Source organism: Pelodiscus sinensis, chromosome 3 (genome assembly GCF_052426305.1).
Source record: "Pelodiscus sinensis isolate ZL-2025 chromosome 3, ASM5242630v1, whole genome shotgun sequence".
In the NCBI taxonomy this organism is placed as follows: domain Eukaryota; kingdom Metazoa; phylum Chordata; order Testudines; family Trionychidae; genus Pelodiscus; species Pelodiscus sinensis.
The window spans coordinates 132,075,889-132,095,409 of NC_143054.1; the positions used below are offsets into that span (position 1 = coordinate 132,075,889).

General features: G+C 41.5%; 1 protein-coding gene across 2 annotated transcripts in view; it reads left to right on the plus strand.

Annotated features, from left to right (window-relative positions):
• The window catches only part of FMN2 (formin 2), a 242,297-nt gene that overhangs the window by 165,589 nt on the left and 57,187 nt on the right, over positions 1–19,521 (plus strand). For both annotated transcript variants that reach the window (XM_075924820.2, XM_075924819.2), the window contains exon 15: positions 7,575–7,667. In XM_075924820.2, coding sequence (XP_075780935.2) covers positions 7,575–7,667 — 93 coding nt within the window. The remainder of the gene's footprint in view (positions 1–7,574; positions 7,668–19,521) is intronic.

A 19,521-nucleotide genomic window follows, 5' to 3' on the forward strand; every position in this document is an offset into this window, starting at 1 on the left:
AGCTGTCAGAGTCCTACTAACTTTGACATTTGCATGTATTGCCACTGAATAATTTCATTTGATTTCCATTTCTCTGTGTACTTTTGATCCCCAGTATATTTTACAGTTATGTGTTTTACAGTGTGCTTTTGGGCTTCATGTTCAATTAATTAAAAAAGAAAAGAATAAGCCTTTGGTACGTCTTAATATGTTTTTGGGCATCTGGATTCCATTGTTATTCAGGGTGTGATTACCACTTAGAGCCTTGTTAAATTTGAATTACATTATCTAGATCTCCAGGGATTTTTCCTCAAGTCATTTACTTTCACACTGTGTATGACAGCAGTGTGGTTTAGGCCTCCAATGATTGTTCCTGACATATGAGCTTTTGGATCTATAAAACAGATTGCTATTCTGTAGGGGTTTAGAGTGATGACAGTTTAAATATTCATTTTATATTGGATAACCACAGTATGGTAGTAAATCTCTTTATCATAAAAGCACCTTTATAAACCATAGCACAACTTCTCTGTTGCAGATAAGGATCTACAAATAATGTTATTTAATTAACAGGTACTATGTAGCATGAATTGTAATAATATTGTTGTATCATTCTATGTTGGGGGAGGGAGGTAATGCAGATTTAATTTTACACAGAAGTAGTATTTTTGCATTAAAAGACGTGTTCATTTTTGACCACCTGAGAGGATTTTCTCCCCTTTGTTAGAACCTGGGCTATAAGCGGTTTGAAAGAGTGTTAACTATGGCATTGCCAAAGAGCTCAGTTCTGTCAGTGGTGGTTGTAGTCATATTGGTCCCAGGATATTAGAGGGACAAGGTGGGTGAGGTAAGATCTTTTATTGGTTCTCAGAATCTCTTGGTGAGAGGCAAGCCTTTGAGATGCACAGAACTGAAGAAGAGCTATATGGAGCTCGAAGCTTCACTCTCTCTCACCAATAGCACTTGGTCTAATAAAATATTTTATCTCACCCATCTCGTCTTTCTACAGGTTTATGACATTTTAAACTTAGGGCAGTTGGTTTGAACCCATTTGTCACAGATAGGTAACAGCCAGCATGGATTTATAAAGAACAAATCATGTCAAACTGATCTGATAGCTTTCCTTGATAGGATAACAAGTCTTGTAGATAAGGGAGAAGTGGTGGATGTGGTATACCTAGAGTTTAGTAAGGCATTTGCTACGGTCTTGCATGACCTTATCAATAAACTACAGAAATACAACCAAGATAGGGCTTCAATAAGGTGGGTGCATAACTGGCTGGTTAACTGTTCTCAAAGAGTGGTTATTAATGGTTCACAGTCATGCTGGAAGGGTATAACAAGTGGGGTTCTGCAAAGGTCTTTTGGGAGGGCTGGTTCTGTTCAATTTCTTCATCAACAATTTAGAGGATGGCATAGAGAGTATGATTATTAAGTTTTCAGATGATACCAAGCTGAGAGGGGTTTCAAGTGCTTTGGAGGACACGGTCAAAATTCAGAATGATCTGGAAAAACTGGAGAAGTAGTCTTAGGTAAATCAGATGAAGTTCAATAATAACAAATGCAAAGTAATCCACTTAAGAAGGAACCATCAGTTTCACACATACAGAATGAGAAGTGATTTTCTCGGAAGATGTATTGCGGAAAGGGCTCTGGGGGTTATTGTGGACCACAAGCTTAAATATGAGTCAACTGCGTGATGCTGTTGCAAAAAAAGCAAACATGATTCTGGGATGCATTAACAGGAGACACGAGAAGTCATTCTTCCACTCTACTTTGAGCTGATTAGGCCTCGGTTGGAGTATTGTGTCCAGTTCTGGGCACCACATTTCTAGAAAGCTGTGGAAAAATTGGAGAAGGTCCAAAGAAGAGCAACAAAAATTATTGACGTTCTAGAAAACAAGACCTATGAGGGAAGACTGAAAGAACTGGGATTGTTTAGTTTAGAAAAGAGAAGACTAAGAGGGAACATGACAGCAGTTTTCAAGTATCTAAAAGAGTGTTACAAGGACAAGGAAGAAAAATTGTTCTCCTTGGCCTCTGAGGATAGGACAAGAAGCAATGGGCTTAAATTGCAGCAAGGGAGGTTTAGATTGGACATTAGGAAAAACTTTCTAACTGTCAGGGTGGTTAAACACTGGAATAAATTGCCTAGGGGGGTTGTGGAATCTCCATCACTAGAGATATTTAAGAGCAGGTTAGACAGACATCTATCAGAGATGATCTAGACAGTGCTTGGTCCTGGTGTGAGGGCAGGAGACTGGACTTGATGACTCCTCAAGGTCCCTTCCAGTTCTTGTATTCTATAATTCCATGAAAAACTGCAGAATCCTTAGCATGATGTCCCTCAGAAGCTCACCAGTTTCTCGGGAGTCCTTGGGGAATCATCTCTGTGCCATGGCAGGATCCTCAACCCTTTGTCTACTCTGCCCCTACAACAGCCTCCCTCATGTTCATCAGGCTTTCTCCTACTCAGTTCTCCCCATGTGAATCTCTTTATAGATTCTTGATAGATTTTTGTTCTGGCTTTTTGTTAATTTTCCATTACTTTCAAATTCTCCTCCCTGTAGACACAAGGAAGAAGTGTTTTCTCTGAGCTAGGCAGACCAATTATCTCAATGTGTTTTTCTTCAAGTAGACCAGTGGTTCCCAACCTTTTCATTCTATTAAAATTTCACAGCCCCCTCAAATTATTTATTTTTGCTAACAGCCCAACTAAACCCTTCCTGCCACTCTGATACTTTTTGAACAGTTAGACTAGGGTGATGTATTTTAAAAAGAGAAAAAAAATGGTAAAAAGTGACTGGCCCATTTATAAACCAAATCCAGATTACAGAAGCAGCTTGTCAGCTTCAGCGTAGCAAGGAGCTTCTTCGGTTTCATTGGCTGCTGTTCTCCTGCACTGCTTCCTTAGCTCCTGTCCGCTCCATCTCCTGCCCAATCACAGAGCGAGGGGGCTCATGGCCAAAGGGAACTCTGGAGCAGCCAGATCCTCAAGGGTGAAATTTCAGAAGGGTAGGAGGCAAGGGCAGAATTTTGAGAGCATGGTGCAGGGGAGAGCAGCAGCCATGCATACCGGGCTGTGTCCTGTTTATGATCCCATTCTCCAGAAGCTGAGTGAGTGTGGTGGGGCACTCCTGCCTGCCCCCACTGGTGGACAGGGAGGGGCCCTGAGTCCATGAACCCAGATACCTTCTTCCCCTCTAGAACCTGGCTCACTGGCCTAAGTCCATAAACACAGTTTCAAAGTATGGTCCTTAAAGGCAAGGCCCTCTGGCCTGAGTCCATAAACACAGTCACAAAGGATGGCCCTTTAAGGCAAGGCCTGCACTGGCCGCTCAGGGTTATAGCGGGTCTGCGCCCCTGGTATGGGGACCCGAGCCCACCCTACTCCACAGGGTCCCAGCCCAGGGCCCTGTGAGTGACAGGATGGCATGCCACTCCCTCAGCAGGGAAGTCCTGCCAAAACACGCCGAGGTTCCCGGGGCAGGAGAGGCAGCTCCCGCTCCTGCCCTGGGCCACTTACTACCTGGTCCGCGGGAACTAATTCCCACGTACTGGTAAGGTTAGCTGCCCTGGGGTGACGTCTCCTCGGTGGGCAGCCTCTGCTATTCCCCAACTCGCCTCGGCATCTCCGCTGGCTTCTCCTGGGGTCTCGGGTTGGTGCTGATCAGGAGCTTCCTTCATAGGTCCTTCTCCTCCGGCTGCCACCCCAGACTGAACCCTTCCTCAGGCTTTTATAGTTGAGATCATGGCTGGGCCCTGAGGATTCAGTGCGGGGCTGTCTCACGCCATCACAGGGAGCATGGGGAAAGTGCTTGCATGCTGCGTGTGCCCCTCATGCCAGGCTGGTGGTGTGAGGCATGCACAGGTTGGAAGCACTTTCCCCTTGCTCCCTTAGCATCTGGGGAATTGGCTCAAAAGAAAGCCGTGACCCAGAGTGCAGGGTGGCAGCAGCCAAGGGTTCGTGGACCACAGGTTGAGAACCACTGAAGTAGACTGTTGCTGAGTCCTGGTCACTTACAATTTTCTTTGGACTGATAGAGACATTTTGCAACTTGTTAACTTCAGGTGGATCCATATACATATAGGCTTCGGCTAGACTGACATGATTTTCTGTTAAAAGCATTTGCAGAAAAGAGCGTCTAGATTGGCACGGACGCTTTTCCGCAAAAGCACTTTTTGCGGAAAAGCGTCCGTGCCAATCTAGACGCGCTTTTGCGCAAAAAGTCCCAATCGCCATTTTAGCCAACGGGGCTTTTTTGCGCAAAACAGTACTGTGCTGTCTACACTGGCCCTCTTGCGCAAATGATTCGCACAAGAAGGCTTTTGCCCGAACGGGAGCAGCATAGTATTTCCGCAAGAAGCACTGATTTCTTACAGTAGGAAGTCAGTGTTGTGGAAATTCAAGTGGCCAGTGCAGACAGCTGGCAAGTTTTTCCGCAAAAGCAGCTGATTTTGTGGAAAACCTTGCCAGTCTAGACACAGCCATAGGCTTTCCGTGGCACAATAATTTCATGCTAAAATCACATAGCATCGTCTTCAGTTCAGAAGTGGTACTGACAGAACCCTGAGGGTTTCACACTAAAGCTAGCACAGTTTATTTCAATGCATTCAGATTGTGGCTTCACTACAGGTACGTCTACACAGCAACATCTCGCTAGCAGGAAGTTATTCCAAAATAATGTCGAAATACTGTCAAGCTGGAGGACTTCTTACTCCAACTCCTATAACCCTCATTGTACAAGGAGTAAGGGATATCCGAAGAAGAGTGCTCTATTTCAAAATAAATGCTGTGTAGACACTCCCAATTTCAAAATAAGTTATTCTGAAATAAGCTACGAAATTGACGTTGCTCAATTTGCATAGCTTATTTTGAGTTAAGCCTTTGGTATGTAGATGCACCCTAACAGCGCCAGCCTACTTTAAGATTTAACATTGTCCATTCCCAAATTCTGTCACACTCAAGTGGCAGACACTCCTTTATACATTAACACATTGCCAAAACTCATCCATTTTATCCTCACCCAAAGTAATTGTAAGTTCAACAACAAATGCTTTCCCCAAATGATGGGAACTACCCAGGGGACTAGGATGGCTTCCCAATATACAAACCTCTTCAGGGTCCACCTCAAGGAGGAATTTCTGGAAAAATGTACCAGAAAACCAGATATATACCTGAGGTACATCTATGATATTTTTATTCTCTGGACAGATAACCTAAATTCCATGGTAGATTTCCATTACAATTCCAGCCACTACAACTTGTGTAGCATATTCTTTCTAGAACACTCCTACACCAGCATCAGCTTTCTGGACACCACAATCAACTTCAACAATGCAATCCTGCAGGCAACTATTTTTAAGAAACCCACAGGTCACCACATTTTGCCACCGAAGATGCAGCCACCATCCCAGATGTGCGAAGAAATCAGTTATTTGCAGCCAAGCGCTGAGCTACCACAGAATATGCCCTGAGGAAAAAGTCCGGGATACACACCTTCACACAGTTAAAGGGACAGTTTTTGGAGTTCCAGAGAAGTAGATGCATCATGGAACTGGCCACCCAAATTTGCTGAGAGAACCGGCTTCAGTTCAGGGCAAAAAACCCAACCCCTCTGCCACATACCCCTAGTGACAACCCAGTGGGGATGATATCCTGAAAGAGAGATTTCTGGCCTTTAAACAACCCCTTAGCCTCATCAAGCTCATTATCAAAAGCAAGCTGCCCATAGGCCAGGACTTTACAGAGCAAAGCAACACCAGACTGCCAGAAAAACAGATGCAAAACCTGCAGACATAAACCTACCGTCACAATGATCAACTGGCCCAATGATCAAGAATCCTCCCCCCCCCCCAACAAACCTTTCAAGACCCATGAGCCTACATATGCCAATCATAAAGTGTGGTGTACCTCATCCAGTGAACAATCATGTGGGTAAAAACCAAACAAACAGACAATCACCAAGTTTTCAAATGAACTCACTCAGAAAACTGATGAAAGACATAAGGCAAGCCACTCCAGGTTTCCTACTATTGCAGAAGGAACATACACATCAAGCATTCAGCTGTGCATTACTAGTAATCATAGTTCTCCTTTCCTGAGTTTGCATGGAGTTTTACACCTCGAGGATTTTTTGCTTTGGTTCAATTTCAAATAAACTTAAAATTTTAATGTGAAACTGAACAAAGTTCAACTGGTTTGAGGCTAAAAACCAGTTTCCAAACAAGACCCTATATTTTTTATATCCCAAACTCACCCCAGATTCATCAAAGTTGGGAATTGTGGCTTGAGTTCTGAATTTGTAGGCTTATCCTGAAGTTTTAAATCTCTTTGGTATTTTCTGCCTTTCTCATGTAAATAGTCATATCTTTCTGTCTTCCCGATCCTGCGTTTCTGTACCTTAATAGAAGTATTTACATTAAGTAGACATGTGTAGTCGGGTGACTGGTAACTATAAGCACTTGTTGTGATGCCTCCACTTATGTGGATTCTGTGTAGTGACTCTGTAGTTGAGGTCAGGTCCCTGGCTGCTACCTGGAACTGTGTCTAAGACTGAAGCTACTTTGTACCTGGTGGAAGTCCTGCCTTGCATGGCAAGGCAGAGAGCAGAGCAAGGAGCCTTTCAAGACTTTGAGGAGCTAATTAAAGACTTGTTCCCGAAGCCTAACGTGGAGCAAGTAATTCTCATATTGCAGCTTGTCACCCCTGAAGAGTGCACTCAGGAAGCTGGGAGAAGATGACATCATCCACAAGAGTCTTCCTCCTGCCACTTCCTTTCCTGGGAACAAGCAGAGGTAGCTTATACATGGAGGAAGGGTTCAGATAATGTGGGATGAAAGGGTAGATGGGTGGAAGAGGGAGGAGCAGGATAATCTATTTTAGTATTAGGAGGAGACTGTGCGAGGCTAAAGGCAGAGGAAAGGATGTGTAGAAAGAAATAAGACAAGGAAAGAGAAGAGCAAGAGAAAAAGAATTAAAAAGAGAGAGAGAGAATGGGACCTTAAAATGGAGTGAGGAGGGGTAGAGCTGAACATGGAAACGGAAAGAGAAGTTCAAGAAATAAGAGGAATATAATGTAATAAATCCAGGGGAATGTAATGTAATAAATATATAAAATACGGAGCTCACTCTGATGGAACATGGGAAAAAATACAATAGATGTGACTGGGAAAAACTAACAGACACACAAAGAGGTAAATGCACACACACACACCCCTTTCTCATTATCTCTCACTATTCAAACAATAAGTGTTTCAACTATTTTCCCCCACAAAACTCTGGTTACTCCCAGGCTGCTGAGAGCGAGAAGGTAACAAGAAGAATGGTCTGTGACACCTACAAGCCCATCACTTACTTTGAGCACCAGTTTCTTTTGCCTTTGCCATTTATTCAGAAACATTTGATCAGAAGCAAAATTGTTCTCCAGGAGGATTTTCTTGTACTGTTTGCATTTGAAGTAGTATGTTTGTGAGGATCATATCCCACAGGTTTTGCTGGCTATAAGTTAACATAAGTTGATGTATTTTTACAGCGGTATTTGTATCTATACCATAATATGTCACCCTGAAGTAATCTATTATTTTGATTTCAGCATGCGAGACAGAAGCAGGGAAAGTTTATCAGGTATCATTAGAAGAGCACATCCAGCCTTTCAAAGACAACATGGAGAAATTCATTAATCAAGGTAAGTAATGAAATGTCATTTAACCTTTTCAAGATGTTTCAAAGGGAAGTTATAGGAACAATGTTTATACATTGGAAGTAAAGCGACAGTTTATTTTGGCATCACAGAAAGATGTGGATTCGTGTAATCAGATGCACCACAGTTTGTGGGGGTATTGTACTGTCCTGTCAGTGAGTCAGTCTCTTGAGTGGCAGCAAAGACAGATGCTGTTGTCTCAAGAGTGTGAACTCAGCGTGAGTTTGCAACGCTAGTAAAACACAATTGCACAATTTTTTGTTTCTTGATTTTTTTTTTTTTTTTTTTAAATCTGGACTCCTCTCTAAAGCAGTGATTGGTGTGTGTGCCAAAAACATGGTGTATGCAGAGCAGAGGTCTTGTGACACTCTTCAGATTGCAAAGTTTGTGACTAATTTTCTAAGCAAACACAAAAGGCAAACCCAAATGAACTCCTTTGGATAGGCTTGTGGAAAATGCTGCAGGAGGTATACATTTTAATGTGTCTATACTAATCTTGCACATTAGGAGGAAAGCACCGTAACTGGGGATAGGTAGTGTAGTTGCAATACCCCGCTGTCAAGTTTCGGCAGTTTTGCAGATAGCTTTAGTTTATGAACAGAGGTTCACAACAGCACTACTAGTGAGCCAATGTTCTGAATCAGAATGTTCTCTGCCGACTTGGCCATGCTGCTTTTCTGGCCAGCACAGTCTATTTTTTGACTGTTTCTGTACTCACTCTAGCTTTGTGTAACTATTCAACATAATAGAAGACAAAAATATTGCCTTATAATTGGATAAACAATGGTGTGAAAAGTGAGAGTTTTCACTGTTTCTCCCTTTGAGGTCAACAGTGCTGCTGTTGTCTAGAATGGTGTTAACTCATTTTCACAAATGAAAATGATCATTGATTGATTGTATTATAGTACTCAGTGCATGTTATTTATTTGCAGTGAGCTAGTCAGATTACAAATGCTTCCTAACTGGATCATCAAAGGTAAATTGGTACTCTTGTGGTGATATTCAAAATGTGTCCACCAATTCCTATGACTTCCCATACTATTGAATAGACTTATTTAGGTATTTAGATTGATGGCTATAGCCAAAACACCACTTGACCAATCAAATACAAACTACCAGATCCTAAAATTTACAAGGGTCAGTCTTCACAGGTCTTTAGCTGTATCCTAAAACAATTGGTAATATCCGCTTTGGGATCAAAGAGGCATAGGTTCTGTACTTGATGCCACAATGATTGTGTTTAGCTGGTAATTGTTTGGGGCATCTGAATTAGTGTCAAAGCAAGTAATCTTATGCACATGGAAGGCAGAACAATAAATTGACAGTTGTTTGTCAATATGTAATAGAAATTATTTCAGTAAGATGATTAGTTAGGACCTAGAACTTAAGGTCTAATAACTGTGCTATGCATTTCTTTTAAATCTGAAACAATGGATTGAACATGAGATTTATTTCACTTATACTAGAATACACCAGAAGAAACTCCAGTGATGCTTCTTTATCCTTTTAAGAAAGGACAATGAAAACATTATTTAAATCTGTCCACAGTTTTTGAGACTGTATTCCTGCAACAGTGAATTCCACAGAATGATAATGTGGAAGTATTATCATTCTGTTTTGTTTGTTACATGCTAGCCAGACATTTAGTTTCTCAAGGTGATCCCCTTCTCTGACACTTTTATTCGTTTTGGGTGAGAGAGAGAAAAAAAGATACTGAAAAAACCTGAAACCTGAAGTTGTAGTCTCCCATCAAAATATACAGCTGTTACTCCTTTTGGCATTATTGGGAGTTGTGTGATCATTGATGGAAGAAGAAAACCCATTACCTCAGAAGAGTAGCAAAGTTAAAAATATCATTTGCATGTTCTAATGGAAATTATTACAAGTAGGGTTATGAGCATAGATGTGTTCTAAATAAATTAGTCTACATTTCTTTAAACTTTGCAAAGGCTACTTTTCAAAATTCTGTCACAGTGTTACTATATGAAAGATAGAGCTTAACATATAGGAGAAAAGAATCCTTTGGTTAAGTTCCAAAAATAAAGTAATTTTAAAATACTTTCCATTATGAAATCCTTTGTTTTTACTTGGTGGGATTGAATTCAGACTTGAAAGAGGCCATGTTTAAAGCAGGATTTCTCTTTCCTGTTCAGTGTTTGACAGGCTTTTGATCTAGATATTTTTTCTAAGGGCTTTTGTTGTTTATGTAGGCATAATCGATGAGTCTGTTCAGCTAGGCTGAACACACAAGATCATTTAGAAAAACAGAGGGACAACTTTTGGCACCTTTGGGGGGATTTGTGTGTTTATATATATAATGTGTGTTCTGGACAAAGTAAAATAAAGTTTAAGTTCTTTTGTATTTAAAGTTCAGTTTCTACATAGCAACAAGTTTTTAACTTTGAGTCAAATGTGTAACTTTTCACACAGTTAAATAGCTTGGAATGTTTTTGTGATGCTTTTCAGAGAAGGTAGCTTTTCTGTATAATGGGATTCACCAGTTCAAAATAACTTCATACATTTACAGTATATTTCATTGATACTTATTGCTAGCATGGCCAAGCAGAAACTAGAAAAGGAGAAACAATCTTCCAGTAGGTGTGGAGAGCTGGGCACATGTGGTTAAACATCTCTGGCAAGGAGCTAGAGAAGAACTTTATAGGAGCAGCTATACATTTAGTACAATTGTATTAGTTTCACTTTTAACTAAAATATTGCAACTTGTCAGGTTTAATTTTATATGTAAAAAGGAGGAAAAGTAAGTAAATATGTAAGGCCTAGCAAAAGCAGAAAAGTTATCCTATTAGACTTCTACACCTACATTAGGGGAAAGAATCAATCCATGTGCATGTCAGTCAATATGTTATCAGTGGACCCTGAAATGATGCACGTAGTTAGTTTTCTAATATTTTTGTTTTAATTACTTTACAAATGGTATGGCTAACTTTGAAATAACATAGTTTAATACATATTACATATCACGTTCTCTCCTCTCTAATCTGGAGTCTCCTGCAAGAGTCAGTCTACTCCCTGAAAGACTATGTTCCATAGACTACCCAATGAAGAATTAAGATGAGGCTGCAAGGCTCCTCTCTCCTTCCTAACCTGCTCCCTGCAGAATTACACTTTGCAGGTCATCTGCCTGAGTCATCCACTGGGTTCTTTCCCCTCCCGCATCTTGCAAGATGTTACTCTCCACAGCTCCTTGCTGACTTTGATGACCAGGTGTCATTCAAGGTATTGCCCAATCCCTGGTCTCAAAGTATCTACTGAGGCAGCTGAATAGTCACAGGTGGAGCTAGGTCGAGCGCCACTTAAAGTGTCAGCCACCCTAGCTCCACCTAGAGTCAGCCACCCTAGCTCTACCTAAAGAGTCATCCATCTTGTGAGACATCTGTTTTATGTTGCATATTGCTTTGCTAAACTTGAACCATTTGTGCTGAAATTGTTGCTGCCAGAGGCAATTTTTTTTCAAAAAGGTTTCAGTAAAAGCAAATTTGCTGCTTCCAAGGAGGAAATTAGGGAATCAGTATAGCATATACAGTAAAAATTAGTATCTTAGTCATTTTGCAAAGAACGACATATTTTCTGATGGTTTCTTTGAAGAGCTCTAGTGCCTGTATGGCTTGAAACAGGAAATTTGGCAGGGAGGAGATCCTGTTGTTATACAGGTACCTTTTGCTATCCCCTTAAAACGTACTGAGATTCAGCCAAATTGTAAGTGTCTGAAAATTGCCATTTGCAAATGCTTGGTAAAGACTTTTATGGTATGTATGTTTTCATGGCAAAGTTAACCCAAGTTTTCTATACATGAGCTACTCCCCTCAAGTTAGCTAACTTGAAAGAGTAAGCATCCATGCTGCAGAATAACAGTCAAACTGTTGTTTTCCTACCAGTACTGCACTCATTCATGCAGAAGCAAGGCTTTGATGGGAATATCCCACGGGGTTGGATTTTTTGCACTGAAGTAAGCTCTATGAATTATTTTCCAATGAGAGAACTTATCTGTCTTTTCTAGACACATGGGTGGAATTGTGGAAAGGCAATGTTGGACTAGTGGAGTTAGCCTACAAACTCACTGCAGAGTGGCCATGTTATCAGTGGATGAGTTGTACTCACTCAAGCTTTAGTTTATGGCCCCTCATGGTGTAACCAATTTGAGTTAAAGGTTTCCGTTAGTGGAATGGGTGCAACATTAGGTTGTAATATAAGTTTGCAGTCAAGGGAAGCCTTTAGAGGCAATTGCTGAATTTTCCATGTGCACCAAGCATGCTTCCTGGCCCCACAGACTCTATACAGGCTGTGGCAGCAGCAGCGGCCACTTTGGGAAGTATTGCTGCATTGACAGCCAGAAAAAGATGGTGCATTCTAATCGCAGGTCCCCCATACTGGTATAATTCTATGCACACCACTGCACTTATTACTGAGGAAGGCCCCGTATTCCTACCTTCGAAGGTAGGTCACTATCATACTGCCTATTTAACAGTCTGGTTGCACAAGGTCATTTCATGTAGTGTTGGCAGTAACACCATATCTCTACTGTTGTAGGCTCAATCCACAGTCCGACTGTCTTGGAGATAAAATATGCCAAATTTATGTGCTTGGCTATGCTATCTATAACCACTTCCATCCAGGGCTATGGATCAGGAATCAGGAATCTCGATAGTCCACTACTATCTAGAAAACAGTTGTGTAATTAGCAAAATGTGTCACGTTTACACCTCTAGTGACTGGCACACCTAGAAGATAATAGCCTGCTATTACCACCAATTACCCTTGCAGGTCAAGCTGTAGACATCTGTGCTATAGAGGTAAAAGCTTCCCATTCCAATCCTGATGGTGACCCTCATGTGCCTTGGTATGGTTTCACATGATAAAATTTGCTCAGTTGGTTTGGGGATTTATGTAATTTTTTGAATCTAGGAAATTACATATCAAAATTATGCTGAAAGGATGTAAAGTTTGCAAAGTCACCCCCACAAAGGTTAGGAAATGTCAGAATTAAGGTTTTTCATGCAATCTTAGCTTGCCCTTCCCCATGTATGTGAATTATGATCAAGTCCTTAATTATATAATTACAGGCTATTTGTTCTGCCCTGCTTCTTTCAGTGCAAATGGTGGGTAATGAATTGGGCAAAGTAAGAAGAGCAAGAATGTTCCTTTGTGACTAAGGCAGTGGACTGTATCCCAAGAGATCTGGGCTCTGTTCCTGACTCTGCCACAGACTTCCTACATGATGTGGAGAGAGACCCTCTCATAATGCACATAACCCTATTACTTTAATTCTGGTGTTTCTTACCTTCAGACTGCTTTACTTGCAACTTATTGTTCTTTAAATATATTGTTTTTAAAAGAGAGTAATATAATTCTTTGATATTTCCATAATTTTCTAAACAAATAAAATGGGACTTACAATAATGTTAGGAATATACAATATGGAACCTCTTCAGTTATTTAAAAATTCCCAGGCCAAAAACTTCATTAAGGTAGTTAGGGGGTTGTATGAGTATATAACTATGTATGAACAACTATTAATTTTAAACACCATTTTTAAACATACAATTAAAACAAAAAACAAAATAAGTTACAATGCTGTATACATTCTGAAAAGGTAAAATTAGCAATAATGACCTTAGCTTCCAAATATTAACCCTCTATCTGCCACCTTATCAGCATCCTTAGTCTTTCATGTAACTTTGAATTCTGAGCTATGGATCCATAATGCAGCTCCATTTGGCCCTATAAATTCTGAGCCTACCTAGTAGTTAGACACTGAAAAGCAGACTTTCCCCAAGTGGTGAGGTCCAGAAGAAATCGCAGCATTAGACTCATGTTTCATCCACATGTCACCCACTCAAGGCCAAACCCCCATTCTCTTATTCCACTCCATTCTGCTCCATTCACCATCCCTGTAGTAATCCAAGACCTCACGTGGTATAGACAAGATCAACTTTTTTGCCTGGATTGCACTCATCTGCAGTCTCTTGCAAAATGGGTCTGAAATAAGAAAAACATAAAATCTTACCCTCTCAGACTTCCTATTTTTGAAAAATTTTCTTGAAATACAGAATAATGACCATAAGAAAACAGAATACTTTATATGCTTTATACTGGGAAAAACGTCAATCTCATTAATTGTTTAACAGTTTCATATTCGTGTTATGTCTACTTTAAATGATCAAAGTCATCTTTTTAAATATTTCAGACCTTTAGGGTACGTCTACACTGCATGCTTATTTCAGAATAAGCTATTTTGGGAATAGAAACTCTGAAATACCTGATTTTGAAATAGCACGTCTACACAGCAAATGTCCATCGAAATAGCTCTGAGCTTTTTTGAAATGGAGCATCCACACTCATTGGACACTAAATCACATTTAAAGCCACCTGGAAGCACTTCAGGCAGGGCATCAGGACAGCAGTCACTTCCTGGAGCTGCTGCCTGAAGCTATCTGAGGCTCAAGCTTAAAGGGACCTTGTATAGTCGTGTCTCAGGCTCCTCTCCTTTGCCTACCTCCTTCAGGGACAGCAAAGCCTTTTCATTGCCCACTGTGGTTGCCTTCACAGACCCCATAGCACTCCAGTCATGGAGCTGGACCTGCCTCCCAGCAATCAATGGCTCTTAGACCCCATGTCGCACCTCTGCTTTCAGTTACTGCCCCTGTGGCTCTGCAGGTGCAAGACCTCCAGTTCATTGCAGAGCACCTCCTCTCCTCTTTCTGGGTACTGCTTATGCAGTTTGATCCCTCTGCCCTTCCCTGTACACCATACACTGCCGCTTCTGGTGACTGGACACCAATTCCAACTGGTGGGACCAGATTGTCATGGAGCGGTAGAATGACTAGCAGTGGCTCCAGAACTTCTGCATGCAGAAGGACACCTTCATGGAGCTGTGTGAGTGGCTCACCCATGGGACCTAACCTATCAGCTCCCTGAGCTTACCAAAATCCGCCTTCCTGAAATCTATTGTCTCTATTTTGCTGTTCTCCCTTCTACCCTCCCTTAGAATTGTGAACTCTGTGATTTCATGATCACTTTCACCCAAGCTGCCTTCCACTTTCAAATTCTCAACCTGTTCCTCCCTATTTGTTAAAATCAAATCTAGAACAGCTTTCCCCTGGTAGCTTTTTCAACCTTCTGAAATAAAAAGTTGTCACCAATGCAGTCCAAGAACTTATTGGATAGTCTGTGCCCCGCTGTGTTATTTTCCTAACATATATCTGGATAGTTGATGTCCCCCATCACCACCAAATCTTGGGGTTTGGATGATTTTGTTAGTTGTTTAAAAAAAGCCTCATCCACCTCTTCCACCTGGGTAGGTGACCTGTAGTAGACTCCTCATGGAATGAGGTGTAACAATTAATCCAAACTAAGGACTTAGTTCAAATTAACTTTAAACCGCTGCGTGTAGCCATGGGCAGTTTGTTCGAACTAAGGGGATTTAAAAATGGCGGCCGGACAGGAACATGCAAATAAAGCCCGGGATATTTAAATCCCAGGCTTCATTTGCAACTCCGGTTGCCTGATTTGTCTACCTAGCTCGAATTAACAAGCTAGTGTAGACATACCCTAAGATACTGATTTGATCTTGCCTCACAGTTTTGCCCTGACTCACCTCTCTCTCTCTGCCATTATAGCCCACACTCCCTCCCATTTCCGACCTATATCCCAGGTCTCCATGTTCTCCACTTACCCACAGGCTTTGATCACCTGTCCCTGTCAAACCTAGTTTAAAGCCCTCCTCACTAGGTTAGCCAGTCTGTGTCCAAATAGGGTCTTCCCTGTCCTCGAACTGAGCCCTCCCCCTCCTGAAACCCAACCCTCATATATGTGCCAACAATGAAAGTTCTAGCGTCAGATGAAAGTGATGTACTTGGAGCAAGGCCACTGGTGGCCTAGACAGTGGGCCCCTTCCTGTGGGGGAATGGATGTCCCTGGGGGAGTCTCGCTACCCCCACATCCCATGGACAAGCAGTCATGGGAAGGTGCTGGCCAGGTTGGGAGCCTGAGAGTGGCTCAGCTTCCCTCTGTACCATGCACACATTGGGACTGGCAGTGGCAGCATCCTACAAGGAGAAGACAGGTATCCTTCCAGCCCGGGCCTGCTGCAGGAGAGGAGGGGAGAGGGTGTTGGGGGAAGATGTGTGTGAGCAGTAGATGCTGCTTGGGGAAGAGAGTGCTAATGGGGTCCCCTCCACTTCCTTTCCCTCCCAGCAGGAGCTTGGTGTCTTCCCCAGCAGGGGCTTGGTGTCTTTGACCTCACCTCTTCTACCCCCAGGCAGATGCTTAGGAGCTGCCTGCAGCTGTGCTTGCAGCTGTGAGGGGCTCAGGTGCAGTCCTGTGATCTGTCATGGCAGCATGATTGGCAGATCTGGGTGCTGCTGTGTGGCAGTGTGAGCAGGGCCTGCTGTGTGCTACAAACTGTCTCCCCTGAGGCTGCACCTTTAAAGCCTGCAGGGGAAGGGGAACTATAGAGTCCTGATGAGTGTGGACAGAGTAGCCAGCAGAGCACCCTTGGGAAGCCCTGGAGGCCATTTCCTTAGAAATAACTACAACTGTGCTGTCTATACACACCCTATTTTGAAATAACTATTTCAGAATGGGTGTTGTTCCTCATAAAATGTGAGTTTCAGATTTCAGAATAAAATACCCATTATTTTGAAATAATTTTGAAATAACACTGCTGTGTAGACGCGCCCTTAAATGTGGTAATATGAGTAAATACATATGTATTGCATGAAATTTGTCTTGTACCTCAGTTGACTACATCTCATTTGGTTTGCATTACCACATAGTAATCTTATTGCACATTCAATTTTGTGTGAATCACTAAGACTGCTCAAATATATTGTCCTTGTTTCAGACCCTATGAGAGAGCCAATGCATTGCAGTGGTGGAGTCCGTTCTCTGTAGCCATTGTGCAAGAACTCATTTAGTGGCATAAATGTTAATCTATGCTTGCAGTGTGTCTCTCATGGTGCAGTCAGGTAAAAGAAGGCTTTGTGGGCAAATGTTTGAAAAAGCTCAGTATAGTACTCAGAACTGACAAGAGAGTTTATGCAGGTCACCAAAAGGTGTCCCAATAAAACCTTTTTTATGTACTCTCTGCCATCATGTATTCTGTTTCTGTTGCATATATTAATTGAAATCTATTTAAGAAATCTTTTAGTGAAGGGGGTGTGGTGTGATCTGGGCAGTGCTGAGGTCCCCCTGCCCCAGTCCTACCCCTTCCAGCTGAGACCCCACCACTTCTAGGAGCATTGAGCCCCCCGCCACCGCCCTGTCCACACACACACCTTGCCTAGAGACCGAGTGAATTTGTCATCTCGACTGGCAGGAATAATAAGGGAAAAAAAGGAAATTAAGAAAAGTCGACATAGTACACAGTTGTCACTGCCTTTTCTATATTCATCTGTTCATTAAATTTTGGCGCACTTTCTTCCATGTCTCATAAACTCAGTTTTGTTTCTTTTGTTGTTCAGAAATTGTGTTTACACAATTCTGTTTGGAATGATTTGTGATTTTTAATAATTTTCCCAAATATAACAAATATACAAAAAATCCCAGATTCATCATAATCCACAAAGTAAATGAAGAGATTAGGATAAAGCAATGAGTGGGGAAGCAACATATTACCTTCAGATTCTGCATTAATTATCGATCTCTAAAATGTCAACCCAAATTGCTTTGACAACTTTTGGCATTCCCTTTCTATGGAATGTTGGTTGTTCTTTAGCTGTGAGGTCAGCCATAATAAAAGTTCTGGAAGTTCTAGAATTCCTAATGCATCTGGGCCAATTGAATTAATATGTAAATGCTTTAATTGGAGATTTTCCCATGCTCCAGAGCAGGGCAGGAAAAATCATTGCTGAAGATCTAGAGATGATTTAAATGTATCGTTGTCAATTAGCTGTGACATCATAATTCCTCTGTCCCTACAATCCCTCCACATCAAGTTTTATCACTAATTTTAAGTATAGGATTGCTCCATGGGACTTGCCTCTACATGAAGAGTGGTCAGGGATGGCCTTACCATGAGGTGAACTGAGGCGACTGCCTCAGGAGCCAGACATGGGGCAGGGGGTACCACTAGTTCACACTTTTTGAACATGGCTTTTTAAGTTGTTAGTTCTCCTTTATTGAGGTAGGTAGCAGAGCAGTACCATGAGAGGAGTAAAACGGGAAGAAGGCAGAATTGAGACCTTTCAAAGTTTTGGCCCAAGCGTGGGGGCATCATTTGAGCTCCCCACCTCAGGTGCCAAAATGTTGTGGGCTGGTCCTGAGACTGGTAGCCAGCATTTCTAGGTATTTTCCGTAGCAGATATGCTAAACATTTGCCCCTTTGTGCTTTGCGCACCATTCCAGAAGACATGCTTCCATGCTGATGATGCTTGTTCAAATATGTGCTAATTAAATTTGTGACTGAACTCTTTGGGGGAGAATTTAATGTCTCCTGTTCCATGGGTTTACCTGCATTCTGCCATATATTCTAGAATGATGATCTAGCATATGTTGTTCAATTTAAAAGCACTTTCACACAGATTTGGCAAAACTAAAAAAGGTACCAACATGAGATCTCTAAAGATAGTGACAGCATTCAACTGAAGGTTTAAGAAGTCCAAGTGCCTTCCAAAATCTGAGGGGGACAAGGCATGGATCATGCTGTCAGAAATCTTAAAGGAACAACACTGCAATACAGAGACTACAGAACCTGAACCACTAAAAAAGATAACCTTCTGGTGGTGGCGTCTGACTCAGATACTCCAAGCCAAACAGGTCTGAGGGACGGTCCTAGAAAAAAAAGTCTGATGCAATCCCCAAGGTCTTCAATGGTGAATTTGGCAGAAGAGCGTGTTTGGATCTCAATGCACATGAAGGGTGCAGCAATCTGGAAATCTCCAGTCATCTTAAACTTTTTGTGCCACTGGGCCCCAGACCTCTAGCATGTTATGATCTTATGGACCATGTAGGCATACCAACTTCCCTACATCAAAAGAAATCATGTGCAAACTTCTACCATGGGAAATAACCTCTTTCCAGAATTCCATTGAGGGTCACCAATGATGATGATGGTGACAAGTGACACCAAATGCCTTTTTTCTACATCCAGATATTCCAAAATACATTGAAGTAAATGGTATTAAAGCACCGTTTAACAGTTCAATTAATCATGACTATTTTAATCTTGCAATAAGCAACGAGTTTTACACCCCTCATTTGAAGAGTGAAGTCGGAAGTATTTAAAAGGCCCATTGAAATTTCATAAAGAGAAAATGTCTATTTTTAATCTTTCTGCCAAAAAGTTGAAAATAGTTGTCATGAAAAATCCAGACATGTGAATCCCTGTGGGTGCATCTTTTTATCGCAATATTGCCTTACCATGAGTATACTGTAGAACATCTATACATCATGTATTATTATGTACTTGGATCTCAATTCAGTGTAAGTAGAAGTATTGAAAACTGTAGTGGGATAATGACTCGTAAAGGAACTATATCTGTTTTTTTTTTTAAAAAAAAAACCTCACTACACATGAAAAGGACTGGAAAGAACATTAATAGCTAATTATAAATAAATAGTAGTTAACACTTCTCAATAAAAATTAAAAAAAAGAAGAAAAAGAGATGTAGACCATTGACAAGTAGATGAATGGATTTTTGTTGCCTTCCATCTGAGATTACTCACATGCTTTCCTATATTCAATAACCTGAGAAGATGTGATATTCCCTAAAATGAGAGCAGGAGATCAGATGGGATGGCAATTTTGCGCCTGTGCTTGCTCACAGTCATTTGGAACAGTTTCAGCAGAAATAGCTTAAGCAACTAAAAGGATTTTGGT